At 34.3% G+C, this 15,173-nt stretch overlaps 1 protein-coding gene across 1 annotated transcript in view; it reads right to left on the reverse strand.

Moving 5' to 3' along the window:
- Positions 1–23: 23 nt before the first annotated feature.
- Positions 24–15,173, reverse strand: part of b4galt2 (UDP-Gal:betaGlcNAc beta 1,4- galactosyltransferase, polypeptide 2) — an 89,358-nt gene continuing 74,208 nt past the window's right edge. Inside the window, exons 6-7 of the mRNA XM_043218396.1 lie at positions 9,697–9,801; positions 24–4,013 (exon numbers count right to left, since the gene is read on the reverse strand). Coding sequence (XP_043074331.1) covers positions 3,863–4,013; positions 9,697–9,801 — 256 coding nt within the window. The 3' untranslated portion in view covers positions 24–3,862. The remainder of the gene's footprint in view (positions 4,014–9,696; positions 9,802–15,173) is intronic.

Here is a 15,173-nt window from a genome sequence, read left to right on the forward strand (position 1 = left end):
TAAACAGTAACCCGGCATCAGACTCTTGTAGCATCAGATTTATTGATTGTATACAAAAAGTATGTTTGATATGACATAATGCATTCTATATAAGATATAGTATTTTGACATTCAATGTACAAAAACCTTGATAGACACAGTAAGTCTTTAAAAATGTGCCCCAGGCATGAAGACCTGAGGCCTTCAGTAGTTTCTTAAGCAAGTTGTTGTGTAGGTGTGGAATACTTGCCTACTTCTGTCCCTCTCTCACATTAATAAGCGTCGAGCGCAGATGGATGACTGAGGGCAAAAAGGGTGATGGAGGAGAGAGGGTGAGCTTTACGTACACAAGTCTGTGTGTGCGAGCTTTCGGGCTTGGGAGGGTTTGCTGACCCAAGAGTGATATAAAAGAACAGCATCAAAATAAAAAGCGTATTCATTTGTGGCACCGGTGCGATTTAAAAAAACTATAAAGTGAGATTTGCTGAGGAATAGCATCCTGACGTCAAGGATTGCATTTGTGCTTTGCAAGGTTGGTAATGGGAGTTGTGCGAGCTGTACTTGATTGCATTGTTAGCGCAAGAAAAATGAGTGACTTTGGAATGGAACAATCTGATGATCAAATGTATACACTTTTATAAACGCCAATGAAACATTCGTAATATAATCAAATTCCATTCGAAACACTAAAGAATAACGCAACTCTGTATCTACACTGTAGAATATAAGCAGCTTTTTTTTTGCCATCGGGGCAAAATTAAGATTGTATCCCCCGACAAACTTAAAAAATTGACATTTCGTAATTTTCCTCACTAATAAGAACCACGGCTACAGATTTAACACCATCCAAATACATGGCCTTACTAGAAGTCCGTAATTTCATAGGTCATTATATATATGTAAATAATAGGTTTGATATGTAAATAAATGTAAAGGTGTAATATTACGCATTATACACTATCATGCTGTATCCAGCCTGACAGATTACATGCAACAATGTGCGTGAGGCCTTGAATATGTTGGACTTTCGGCTCACTCTGTATACACCATATGGATTGCATTTTGAAAAAAAAAAAATTCATATGAACGCATCGCTCCAACATTGTCTCTTCTTCAGTTTAAAAAGCGCTTTGATACATGAACATGAAAAGGAAGTAATCTCATTTTACTCCAACAGAAACAGATTACTATTTCATTAGCCCGGACATTTTAGGATGAACATAATGTCTTTTTAATAAGGATTCTGGCTTGATATCTCATTTGTGTTGAAGGTTTAGGATTCGCTGCATTCTAAAGCACTGTTTCTCAGCATTTGAAATGCAGGTCACGGCTAGAATAAATATTATTGAATATGATCAATGAATAGTGCGCACAGATGGATGTCAACTTTTAAGGCTATTAATCCACGAAAAATCAAAGGGCTTGAGGCAAAACTGTGTCAGGTAAGTATTAACAGTTATTTCGCTTGATGGCCGATGTACAAATACTGCATGGCAGAAGTGATGCACTGATAACTGACAGGTAGTGGTACCCACGAGACAGAGGTGATGAAATACTTAAGAAAAAAACAATGGTAGTGACACAGTGACTGCTTGGGTCAGCAGTTAAGACAACATAAATGCACACACAGAAATGAAATGGGTTGGTGAGGCTAAAATGAAAGGCATGAGGACAAAGACGAGGAAATGTGTATTTTAAAAAGGACAGGGAGAGAGGCTGGGCTCTCATTAATGACTTCCTTCTGTGCTGGGCTGAAAGAATCATTGATAGCACAAAAGAAGCGTCAGCACACGGCGCAGAAAAGCCGATAAGAGAGAAAAAAGAGCTTGAACTCCCCTCACATTTACCCCTAATAATACATCTGAAGGCATCAGCTCGGTGTTTTCAGGCAATAAAATAAAAGGTGAAGAAACAATAAGGAACTGTAAAACAACTTTAAGAGGCCTGCAAAGTATTGTAAAGAAAAGCAGTTCAATACAGTTAGTCAGTTCTTTTCGGAAGAGGTGAATGCAGGGTCCAAAATTAACATTAGCCAAACACCAAATGCAAGTGATACTCGACATAACATTTCTGAATTATGAAAATTATTAGATGAATTATAAACCTTAGAATTTACCTATGGTTTTGTTTTTATTTGAAGTTATTTGTCCCCCGTTTTGAATTGTTCGGAAGTGTGTGGACGGTAAGATTGCTTAGTGCTTTTGAAAGAAATCTTTCATGCTGCATTTATTTGATCAAAAATGAATGAACTGAAATATTGTAAAATATTAAAATTTAGAATAACTGTTTTCTATTCTAATTGAAGTGTCATTTATTCCTGTGATAATATATTTAGCAGCCATTATTCTTCAGTGACGCGATGCTTCAAAAATCATTCTAATATGCTGAATTGGCACTCAAGAAACATTTCTCATTGTTACTAATGTTGAATTTTAGCAGAAACTGTCTAACATTTGATTCATCTTTAATGGACAGATATTCGAAGAGCATTTATTTGAAATGTAAACTGTAACACTAGTTGACTAATAGCATTGATTTCTTTCAAATGTATCTTACTGACACCAAACTTTTGGAGGGTAGTGAAAATTATTCACATTAAGCTAACAAAACAAAAACATGGAGGAACATAAAAATAGGTCTCCGTGTTTTTGACAGTTTTACAGCACAGCAATAAAAACAGTTCCTTTGCCACAGAAACAAAAATATGCTGACTCATGGCCTGTTAGAAATCATTTCTGTAAGATCTGTAAATTTCCTCAAATAACTCAAATTTAAACTCATGGCAAAACATTTAGTTTGGACCCTGGGTGAATATTCTTTGATATTGGACATATCAGAGAATCATTTAAATAACACCCCCAAAGATGTTCATCAAAAGAGACGCGAGACTCTAAAACTGAATGACATGGGCATTTTTTGATCAAAGCACCCATCGCTTACTTCATCCTTCAAGTTTGTAAAAAAATCCTTGATATATGACAGATCTAAATATGAATCTTTGAGGCAAATGAAAGTAAACAAAGAAAGAGCGGCTCGTAGCGCGGTCAATTTTGAGCAGGTGGTGATAGATTTGATCATCAGTAACTTCTACAGAAGCTCTTCTTCAGAAGTTCTTGCCTTTTTTCCAGGCATCTACACGGCAGCCCGAGGATATGCTGCGGCAATCCATTTGTACCATATTGACTGACAGTCATGTGCTTGTAGGACTAGTCCAGATCCAGTCTAATCACATCACATAGCTGTCCTCCAAGTTCCCATGAAGACATCCCAACAAGGGTTTCATCCCCAGAAAAGGGTTTTCATGGTTGACGAAATTCAGCTTAGTGCCAAGAGACGATACAAAATAAAAGAGAGCGCAAGATAGAGACACAATCCAAAGGAGCCGATTTATCAACCTCACATGATCAACCAACATCTGAGATACGAAAGAAGAGATTTGAACACTGCAAGCATCGCAGGTACAAAGACACATTCGCTTTTGAAATGTACAGTATGTTCTGACTGATTTACATCAAGTGACCAGGCTGTTCTTCACAGATCAATGTCACTTTCCAAAACCAGAACAGAACAATCCTCTTGTTAAGAGCCTAAAAGTTTGAATTGAATTCCTCAAGGTCTGAACAAAGCAGCCAGTGGAGTATGAGGATGATCTTTCCGTCTCTTCAGACACTGTGCGCATCTTGATCTGGATCAGGATATGAATCTACAGTACATCGATGGATCCACATCAAGCTTCCATGTATTCCTGAGAACTAACCTGTTCAGCATATCACTGCTGTATCATAGGAAGGTGACCCTGGGCAGAGTTTGTGTGTGTGTGTGTGTGTTCGTGTGCTGAACTTTAAGAAGATCATGGTGTCCTCGGTCCAGAACCGGTAGCTCTCTATCCTTTGAGGGGTCTGGGTGGAGGCTTGCCGATCTCTACAGAAATGTTGGTATAGAGCGGATATTTCTTCACTGACACCACTCTGTACATCAGCGAGCTGATCCCATCTTTTCTCATGGTGTTCTTGGTGTTCTGGATCTTACTGAACCTGGAGAAAGAAGAAGAAATGCAAACATTATTAGCTGTGCCATGGTTTTCAGAAACTCGAAAGGACTCAAAGTGGACTTGATGAATCTAATCATACATCGATTTTTCCATATAATGACATTATAGACTGCTTCGAGGTTCAAAAGAAGCGCAAATAAACCCTAAATGTGGTCTATAAATTTCACAGACAACATTCCAACACTTTCAGACCAGAAAAAGTCAGAAAATTTTACTTTTAAGGGTTCAACCACGCTACCAATAAAGAGACATTTTTGTGACCGCTCAAAGGTTCATGGTAGTACCTCAGGGGTACATATTACTACTCTAAGGGTACTAATACGCAGCTTTTGGAGGAAGATAAGGTACAAAGTTGTACCTTTAAGCGTATTGACCCAATTACAAGCTGTTGTAGCCCAGAAGGTTTCTGCACTTTTTTTTTTGGACTGTAAAAATCCCGATGGACTAATAATCTTCTTCTTTATCTGCACCGTCTTAAAACTAAACTCAATGACCTGCACCATATGTGCGATGTTTGAGTTTAAATCTTCCACAGAATCATATTTTATATACATATATATATATATATATATATATATATATATATATATATATATATATATTATTTTTGGAGCTTGACGATCTATGTTCAATGGAAATAAAATTCTTTAAAAAATATAAACGAAAAAGGAAAAAATAAAGATTTGGAACAAGAATTACCTTGGCATGGTTTAAGTCTCAAGCCAAATGTTTGTGGTTAATGTTCTACCGCTCAACTGTTTGAACGCATACTTGTAAGTCACTAGCAAATGACAAAATGTCAAATTAGTTTGTTAGTATCATAAATATGGATCACTTACATACATATACAGTATATACTAACATACCCACGTCAACCAGCAGGGGGTGAAATAACATTTGTAAAGGTGCACAGATCATCATTCTCACAAAGGAAAAACAAAAGGTCCTCACAAAAGAGTTCCTCTGTATTAAACTGACTTGTATTAACTATATTAACTGACTTGTAAACACTTGTAATAGGAGTTTTTACGCTACTATACAAAGAATAAATAAATAAAATAGCTTTATGCTGTGAGCACTGGAAAAAAAGAGAAAAAGAGACACGAGCGTATCAGAATCCCAGTGGTTTATCAATAAAATGAGAAATTCTTTAAAGTTAATGAGCTCAGCTACAAAAGCAAAATATAGGAGTATTGGGGAGCTCTTCTTCCCCAGCAGTGTTTTATATTACATCTTTAGCTCGCATCCCTTAAGACACTTGAAATTATATACATTTTAATTTTTCGGCCTTGGCCAAAGAAGAACTCTACTAATAAATAGCGCATTTAGTCTAAAAAATGCCAAGAAAGTAGGAAAGAGAGTTCAGGTTGTCTGTTAGCGGGTAGCTTGATTTATGCTACGCTATCAACTTCCATATCAATTTGGTACCACAAGGCTATTACAGAGTCTGCACATAATGATTTATGTACACTGCTTGAATGAAATTAAAGTATTTGATAGGGCTCACACTGAGCTAGAATTAATATTCATGTGGACCGGTGTGAAGAAGCACGAAGGAAGGTTGATGAATAGAAGCCTGGTTCCTCCGGCAAGCATAACATCTCATTATGGAGGCTGATGCTCTTCTGCGGAGTGACCAAACAAAGACGGCTGTGGCAGTAACAGAGCTGAGGAGAGGGCAACCATTCATCAAGTCTAACAACTCTTCTTTTTAAATAAGGGTGCGCTTGGAGAACGCAGCCATTTACTCTTCTTAGTCGTACTGCATCTCCATGCAGCATGTCTTAAAAACAAATGACCTAAACCTGTGTGACAGGAAAATAAAACAAAAAACACTTAAAGCACCAGGAACTTGAAGGTACTATAATTAAATGGTGCAGGAAGTATTAGCTGCCCTATACAAAAATATAAATTGTTTAAATGTTTTAGGTCAGTATTTTATTTTTTTTTTTTTAAGAAATCAATGCATTCATTCAGGAACAATGCATTAAACTAATACACTATTATGTGAAGTTGTATCGGTGAACATACTCCGAACTAACATGCATTAACAAATGTTTACAAATGAAACCTTATTGTAAAGTGTTAGAGATAAAGAGATTAATAATGTTACAAAATGATTATTTAAACAATTTTTTTTTGTAATCTAAAGAATCATGTGAGACTGAAGAATGAAATAATGGCTGCTGAAATTTCATCACATGAATATGAATATATATATATATATATATATATATATATATATATATATATATATATATATATATATATATATATATATATATATATATATATATATATATATATATTATATAATATATATTTTTTTTATAACATTCCACAATATTATTATTTTTATTTTTAACCAAATAAAGTAATTATAACAGTAATTATGTTATGGACAATAACCAGCTAATGGCTTATAGTAAAATTATATATTAAAAGACAAAAATAAAACAAAATAATTATAACAGTAATTATAATAACGGACAATAACCAGCTAATGGCTAATAGTAAAATTATATACTTTTCTCCTCTAGAATAAAACAAAACAAACATAAATGTTAAATAAAGTTAAATTAAATATTAAATTAAATTAATTAAAAGTAATATGTTTTTAAATACAAGTCAATTCAGCCATCACAACATATTGTACAATATGTACAGAATGCACAACATTTCTAATTATTTGCTAACGACTGCAGACTGCTAAATTAACTAGAAAGTTGAAAAACCGAGACTCTGAGGAAAGAACAAATGTATAACTATTAAATGCAACATTACTACACTGTCCAACCACAAAATTCTAAACAAATTCCTAAGGAAATGAGGCCAAAATCTATATATTAACACAAGAAAGTACAAGAGTAACACAAAATAAGTAAAGTTGAAAAAGAAAGTGCAAAATAAATAAACGCCGCTAATCCACAGCATTCCCCAAATCAGCTTTCTTCATCAAATTTCCAGCTCGGTTTTTTTTTTAGAGCCAGTCATGTTTGAGACTAAACCTCTTATCACGTACAAACGAGCCATCTTAGAATAATCCCCACAAGCCTCTAATGGAGGCAATAAAATCTAGAGAGGAAGGGATCATACTCTAAATGACTTCCCATTATTCCCGTTATGGTGCTAATCAATTATTAATCAGATGCCCAGATGAGTTGTGACTGTGCCACCTACACTGATGAGGGTCTGGGTGGGTTATATCAGCCCTTGCAGAGTCAGGGAGTGTTTCAGAGGATGCCGAGGAGATCCATCAATCTCTGACCGCACTTCCTGATATGTTGATTGTCATCGAGCCGCAGTGCCCACGTCTGCGTCAGTCTGTTGATCTTCATATTCACTCGATTTAGCACACTTACAGTAAATGAGGCACTAAAGTAAAACTTTTTCTGACTTCCACATATTTATTTTAGTGCTTACGCATCATCTTATTGCGATTAATCACATCCAAAATAAAATACTGCATTTACATAATACATATGCATGCTGTGTATATTTGTTATGTATATAGAAATCACAGTATATATTTATTCAGTTTTATATAACTGATATTTTATATGTGTTTATATATGTTTTATTTGTTTTTTTTTGTTTTTCTTAAATATATACATGCATGCAGTATGAACACATGTACTATATATTGGATGTGATTAATCTCAATTAATTAACAGCACTAATATATAGATACTTATAGATACACATCAAGTCAAAAGTTTTTGGACGGCAAGATTTTTAAAGAATTATTTACTGCTCACCAATACAGTAAAAGCAGTAATTTTTTTTAATATTTTTTCAGTAATATTATTTTAAAATATTTTTACAATGGCTTAAGTAAGAAGATTTTTTTGGTTCCTTTTTGAACAAAACGTTTAACTTTTAATCAATTTAATTCATGCTTGGTAAATAAAAGTATACATTTTTATAATTTCATAATAAATATCTAATAATTTAAATATACTGACTGCTTTTTAATGATATGGTGTATAATATTACAAATATTTTTATTTCAGATAAATGATGATCTTTGGATCCTTCTATTCATCAAAGAATCCTAAAAATAATGTTTTAAATATTTATAATAATAATAAATGTTTTTTGAACAGCAAATCAGCATATTAGAAAGTACTGTAGACTGGAGTATTGATGTTTAACATTTTGAATTGTGAAAACAGGATTAAATTACATTTTAAACTTTATTCCAATGGAAAACTTTTATTTTAAAAAAAAAAATGAATAAAAAAAATTTCACAATGCTACACCTTTGCTGTATTTTGAATAAAAAAAATATTTTATTAATACTTTTTGTTAATTTTCTAAGTATATAACCTCCATTGTACCTGTAGCCTGTTTATTCCTGTTCCTAAGTATTCTTAGAGGAGCCCATAAGTTAATTGAAAAGATTTAAAAAGGTCTCAGCAAACGATAAAGTACACATTTTCCAGTCCGATGCTTGTAGCAAAGGTGGATCTCAGCGACTAACTCTGCATCATTTTTCCTGTTTGAGACAGAACACAAACAAACGACCTGTCTGTGACAACAGACCCGCTTTAGCGTGACATGTTTCAATTCATTAACTTCAGAACAGTCACCTCATTCATTTCTACCCAGCGCTCTTCTGTCCTCTCCAGCAAAAATGATTTTAGCATGCACTCGTGGCTCTCTGGGTGGGCCACGCTCATTACTTCAATTGTCTGAGCCACTTGTACGAAAAAGACAAAAAGAACAAGGAAGAGCAGGACATAAATAGAGAGACAGTAAGTGAGTGAATGAGAAAGAGATCAAGGGAAAAAAGAATGAGAATGAAACTGATCAAAAGCGAATAAATCAGTGACTCTTATCTTTGCACAGTGAGAGCTGAGTGAAACCTACCAGAGAAAAGACCAATCTGAACTTTTAATGGCATTTCTTTTGCTTCTGTCTTGCCATTATGCTCAGAGCTCTCCCAAGATTGACAAGCACCAAGAAAGAGTAGACCAACCTGCAACGGTCGGGAATCGTTTTGCAATTAGTTGCTCTGCTGTGAAGCTTTTCTACCTGGGAACGATCTGGCTTGCAGCCCAGCGTCCGCGGATGGGCTTATCGACTCATTGATTGGGCTATTTTACACCGGGTGACGTCTGGGCTATTCATGCATTAAGAACCTCCACCAGCTGGCATAGACACACACAGTCATATTTATGAGACTGAGAGAATCTGAAAAAAGACGAAACTTTCTTTCCACCAAAGATAATTGAGTGACTAAAGCTGGACAAAGTTTGCAATGCAACAAACCGATACTCAACAAAATGATACTGGGTTATTATCTGGGTGGATTACACTACTGTATAGTAATAGTTTGAACCAGATAACATGAACCAGAATGTTCACCAATGTTAAAAGTGAAAAAGCAAACAGCATAGAAATAATTTAAATGACACTCAAGTGCTGAAAGATCATTCTAGTGAAGTAGGTTGACCAAGAACGTCAAGAAGACCAGTTAGCAAATAAAAGAGGAGAGTCTGTAAAATATTAAGCTATGTCTTACATCTGCAATGCAAAGGGCTCTGCTGTGCTTTAGATCAATAAGTCGCGAGTATAGGATAAGTGGTGTGATTTAACACATCCTCATAGAGCTTGTGAATGTGAAGCATGCAGACGCAGGTGGCAGTAGAACAGGGTCTTACCTCTGGGGGTTTGGCTCATTGTGCTTGTCTCTCTCATGCTTGATCATCCTGTAGCGGCCGATTCTCACGTCAGGCCGAGACACTTTCATCCCATTTAGTGTGATTCTGAGAACAACAGAGAAAACTCATGGTTTAGGGTGTATGAGAAATAGAAAAATAAATAGCAACAAAATATATAATATAATATAACAACAACTATTATTATTTTTTTTATTATTGTGAACTTTTTAATAATTGAGAACTGTTAAAATATATATAAAATAAAAAAAACGACAACAGCAAAAGTTATTGTTGTTGTGGGCTTTAAAATAATAATTTAGAAAAGTTGATGATGATGATAATATTAATAACAATAACCTATAATTATTATTATTACTACAATTATGGACTTTTTAATATTCATTGAGAATTGGTAATTCCACTACAACTGCTACTACTACTACTAATAATAATAATAATGAAACAAATTATTATAATCATTGTGAGCATTAATAATTAGGAATGTTAATGTGAAATACATACAAATTTATAAAATGATCATGACAACAATATTATTATTTCTGTTGTTGTTGAGTGTTTAGTAATAACAGAAATGTTGATAGTAATAATAAAAATAATAATAATAACAAGACATTTCTTCTAAGACATCTGTAAGGTTTGCATATTGTTTTGCATACTCCTTTGACATACAATATTTTGCTATTTTGTTCTTCACTTTTTATTATGACAGTAAGATATATATATTTACAGATTCAGACACATCTTTTGTGTGTACTCAAAAGATCATTTAGTTCCTATTTGGAATCGAAGCAGACAGTAGTTTGACATTACTATCAGTGACTTGGGGCTCTCACTAATTAACAAACAACGAACTTCAAGCAGCTACAGCTAATCAAAGACTCGTTAACCCACACGGATACCAGAAAATGTCAAATGAGCAGGAAACACCAAACCAAAACAAAACAAAAGTCAGTAGCAGAGAACTGCGTCTGCAAGGTTTGCTTAAGAGAGCAGCCAGACCAGGCAGCTCCACACACACCAAGCCTGGAGTACAATCCCATTTGTTTGAGTAACTACAGCTTAGAGCGACTCACGATTGCTTGAACAATCCAACCGTTCTAATCTCCCTGCTTGGCTCCAGGTCTTGGCATTAGTGCAAATCTTATGTTTGTCATGTGAGCATCGTGTCGTTTGAGCTCTCAGCCTCACGCTGCATTTCTGAGGAATGATGCCTTTCTTAAAGTATTTGATTAGATGGAAATCCTTCCGAGGAGAATAAGGGCATGCCTATTTGTGTGTTTGTGTGGGCTCTTATGATTTATTAAATTTTCTATATACCTCATCCTAATAATACGAGAGCAAGGCCTTTGTCATAAATAATGCAGCTCGGAGGATTGAAGGTAATCTCTGGGAATTCTTGACCCAGAAAGCAAAAGGAGATTTCAGAGGGCCTGAGATTATAATAAAAGAATAGGCAATGTAAACAATGAAGGAGAACACACGAGAGAGTGGATTTATAAAACTGAGGAACGAAACTGAATGCGTGACAAGTGACCACATTTAAATACACATTTATGTAATTTTTTTTTTTTTAACAAATGCATTATAAATATTAAAAATCAACAAGACGGCAAACAGTATTTCACTTTACAAAAAAGGACTATGTAGAGTGAACGTATTTTGATATATAGCGCACTTATGTATTATATGATATTTATATGATATCGGTGCTGAAGTATTAATAATTAAATAACCAAATTAACTTATTTCACCCATTAACATTTCAGTTACAGTGTGTTTGATGGACATTTCACCAACATTATACAAACTGTTAAAACGAATGCTGCTCATACAATTTTTGTAATCGGTTTTCTGCCTATTCACAGCAGGAACGAGAACTATAAAGATATATAAAAAATAAATATACATTTACATATACTAAAAAATATATATATACATATACAAGTTGGTATATAAACTATAAAGACAGAAAACGAAATATACCTGAAATCACTTTCAAAAATTTTTTTTTTTACAGCTGATGAACAATAAAAACCACAGACAGTCAACGACAGATGAGTGTTGTAGTATAGCTATCTTAATAGTTATCAAATCCCAAAGATATTTTACAGCACATAATAATGATTATTAAAACTATCTTTTGCAGTGTAAGAACCTTGCCTTTTTGTGAAATTCCTCATTTCAGTTTAATCGAGCTATTTTTAGCTCTTCTGTTCTGATTCGAGTCCAGTTCCATGTATCTGAGAAAGGCATAAAAAGACAACAACAACAAAGCTCCGATAACCGTGTCCATGTGGGTAATTACTGTTTGGTTGGCTCGCGTTCACGGACACCTGCAGTAATTTGGCTAAACAGCCAAGAGCCTTAAGTAAGACGAGGGTTAAACGCCTTGGAGCCGGATTTGTGTTCATTATCATGCACATTATACACACACATTACCGCATTTATTCGCAGAGCATTTTTACATCCTATTGGCCGATTCGAACTCTTTGGCCTTCCACGTCCGGCGCAGACAGCTGTGATTACTCTGGGGCCGCCGCGTTTTGAGAGTCGTCTGATTGGGGGGAAAAGCAAAACGCTTCTTAAAGACCTTGAAAATCTATGCCGAATATCTGAAAGTTTTGTGCCTTCCTTGCCATCGTATAGAAAAATGAGTTTGTTTTTTTTGGTTAGGAACAAACAAAAGATGCTGCTAAATTAACCTCAGCCTTGGAGGCAAAAAACACATTAAAACACCTGCAGGAAGAGAGCGAACGTGGAAAACAGGTGGGGGAACACTCATTACTCATACAAAACAAAAGCAAACAGCATCACTATTGTACCATAGTGGCGCATGATGAAATAACTCACAGTGTTTCTATTAGTCAACAAGACAGTTTTGTGATTAAGGGAATGTTTGTCTGAATGCTGACGTAATAATTAATAATGTTGACCGAAGATCAGTTTTGGCCGGTAGTCTCTAACTGGGTTAAGTAAGAAATTTTTTTATTGTATATGTCCTTCCGTTCTTCCTCCCTGCAGTTCGTTTAATTGCATTAGACTTTCTGAGTGGGAGAATCGTTACTGTTACTTCATGGCTTGCTGGCAGAGCAGAAACGGGAGAGGAGCAGAAAAAAAGACGGGTCAGATATAGAGGAAGAGAGACAGAAGGTGAGGAAGCAAGGAAAACTGAGAGAGAAAGGGAGGGATAGAGGAGTAGTCATACAATATGGCAGACAGACTGACCTTGTCTGGCGCTCGTCTTCTATTACAGCCCTCCCAAAACACACTCTCCTTTCCTTGCTCTCTATTTTTGTTGTTGTTTTTATATTATGAAATATTTGGAGTTAAAAACAAAACAAAACTACTGTACTGGTTACTGCAGAGTCATGTAATTACTAACATTAAAAAACAAATAACAATAAGCGAATAACATGTTTGTGGTGACTATAAGTGCCCTTTAAAAATAAAATGACAAATAATTAATTTTATTTTTTTTTTTCAAAATGTTGCTTTCTTTATTCTTTTGTCAATTCATTAAAAACACCACTAGACATGACTACATGTTAAGATAAAATATGCATAATTATGCACTTTTAATTTTGAAAACATTTCAAATATAAATATAACTGGTAGCATTTTTTATTTTACAGTGCCCTTATTACAACGCAAATTATACACTTAGTAATATTAATTAACAGCATTTAAGTAATTTAATAATATCACATGTGCATGTACCGTGTACATACATATATTTCTATATTGACATATATATTTATTTGTAAATGTAAAATATAATATCTATATAATATCTATCTATATATATATATATATATATATATATATATATATATATATATATATATATATATATATATATCTATTCTATTCTCCATTATTACATAATTATGCTACATTGTCAGTAATATTCTTAAAATCAAGTAGTCCTCATTATTAACTTGGAAATATAATGAGCCAAGAAAACCAACAACACAGCCATTGTTTACTCTTTTAGAAACCAGTTTTTTCTGCTGTTAAAATATGCTACAAAACGCCACCAAAACATTTTAAATGTGCCCTCTTGATGCTGAAGCCATGCATCTCCACATGCCCTTGGAGTTGCACAGATTGTTGAACAGACAGGCTCTTCATTTTTAGTCCAGTCTTCCTAAGAGTAGTTCATAACTTTTCAATTTCAAGTTAAAATCCACAGTAGCGCACACCTGTCTACTGCATTCCACTGTCTCATTCTTACTGAATTTGAAAGGGAAATGTCCCTCCAGGGCTTCCATCTTCTCCAACTACACAGATGTTGAAAATCAAAGAAAGGATGATGGGCTATTTCTCTGTCCACATGGCCAGAGGGGAGAGCAAAACTCTCCAAAAGCTTTTTTAACTTTCGCTTTTTGTTTCAAGCCAGTCGGATGGAACATTTGCTGTGCATGAGGCCAGGACACAGTCATCTGAGTCCACTATCCTCCCTCACACACATCCCTCTAGGCTATTTCTATCCACAATGACTTCACTCTAGCAATGCATGCAGCGATGACCTTCTGGTCAGCTTGCAGAGCACGATAGTGGCTGTGCTTTCCATTAGGAAGGTTTTATAGATAAGGCCCCTTATGGATGACTTATTATCTAAAACAGGATTGTTATTATGAAGCTGCCATAAAATAAACGACTTCTTGACATCTAACACAAAGAATTAGAATACATCTGAAGTTTGATACTGTACTGTCGTCTAGATAATGATCATAAAGAGAGAAATGCTAAAAAGTTAAAAGATGAGATAAATCTGTTTTTTTGTCTTTGATGTGAAGTTACAGTAGTAAACTAACAGTAAATATTTAAATGTACAAGTACATTTATTTGTAAACACACTGAAATAAATACATAAAATATTAATAAAAAAATCAAGACTGTATTAAAATGAACTAGTGAACTAAATATATACACTACTGTTCAAGTTTCCTTTCAAAAAGATTTTTAGTAAGATATTTCTATTATAGAAAGTACTTTTATTCAACACATTATATTGATAAAAAGTCACTGTCAAGACATTGCAAAAAATAAATAAGTAAAAATAAAACTAATTTAAATAAAATCTATTCATCAAAGGATCCTGAAAAAAGTAACCAAGATTTCCAAAGGTTTTTGGTTATACCTAGTTAATAATAAGAAAGGTTTCCAAAGGACCGAAACTAAATATTAGAATGATTTCTGAAAAATCATGCAACACTGTGGACAGTAATTACAGTAATGGCAACTGAAAACAAATGTTCTACCATTACCAAGAGAAATAAATGATATTAAAAATCTATTAAAATAGAAAAAAGTTTCGACCAATGCTACATACGTGGATCACTCCAGCCTCCTTTGTGAATGTCATGTTGTCATATTTTAACCATATTATTGTGTATATTGTTTTTGAAGTATTTTTAACTGGACTGTTTGCAGAGCCACACTTTCAGTGCATT

Source organism: Puntigrus tetrazona, chromosome 2 (assembly GCF_018831695.1).
Source record: "Puntigrus tetrazona isolate hp1 chromosome 2, ASM1883169v1, whole genome shotgun sequence".
Taxonomy (NCBI): domain Eukaryota; kingdom Metazoa; phylum Chordata; class Actinopteri; order Cypriniformes; family Cyprinidae; genus Puntigrus; species Puntigrus tetrazona.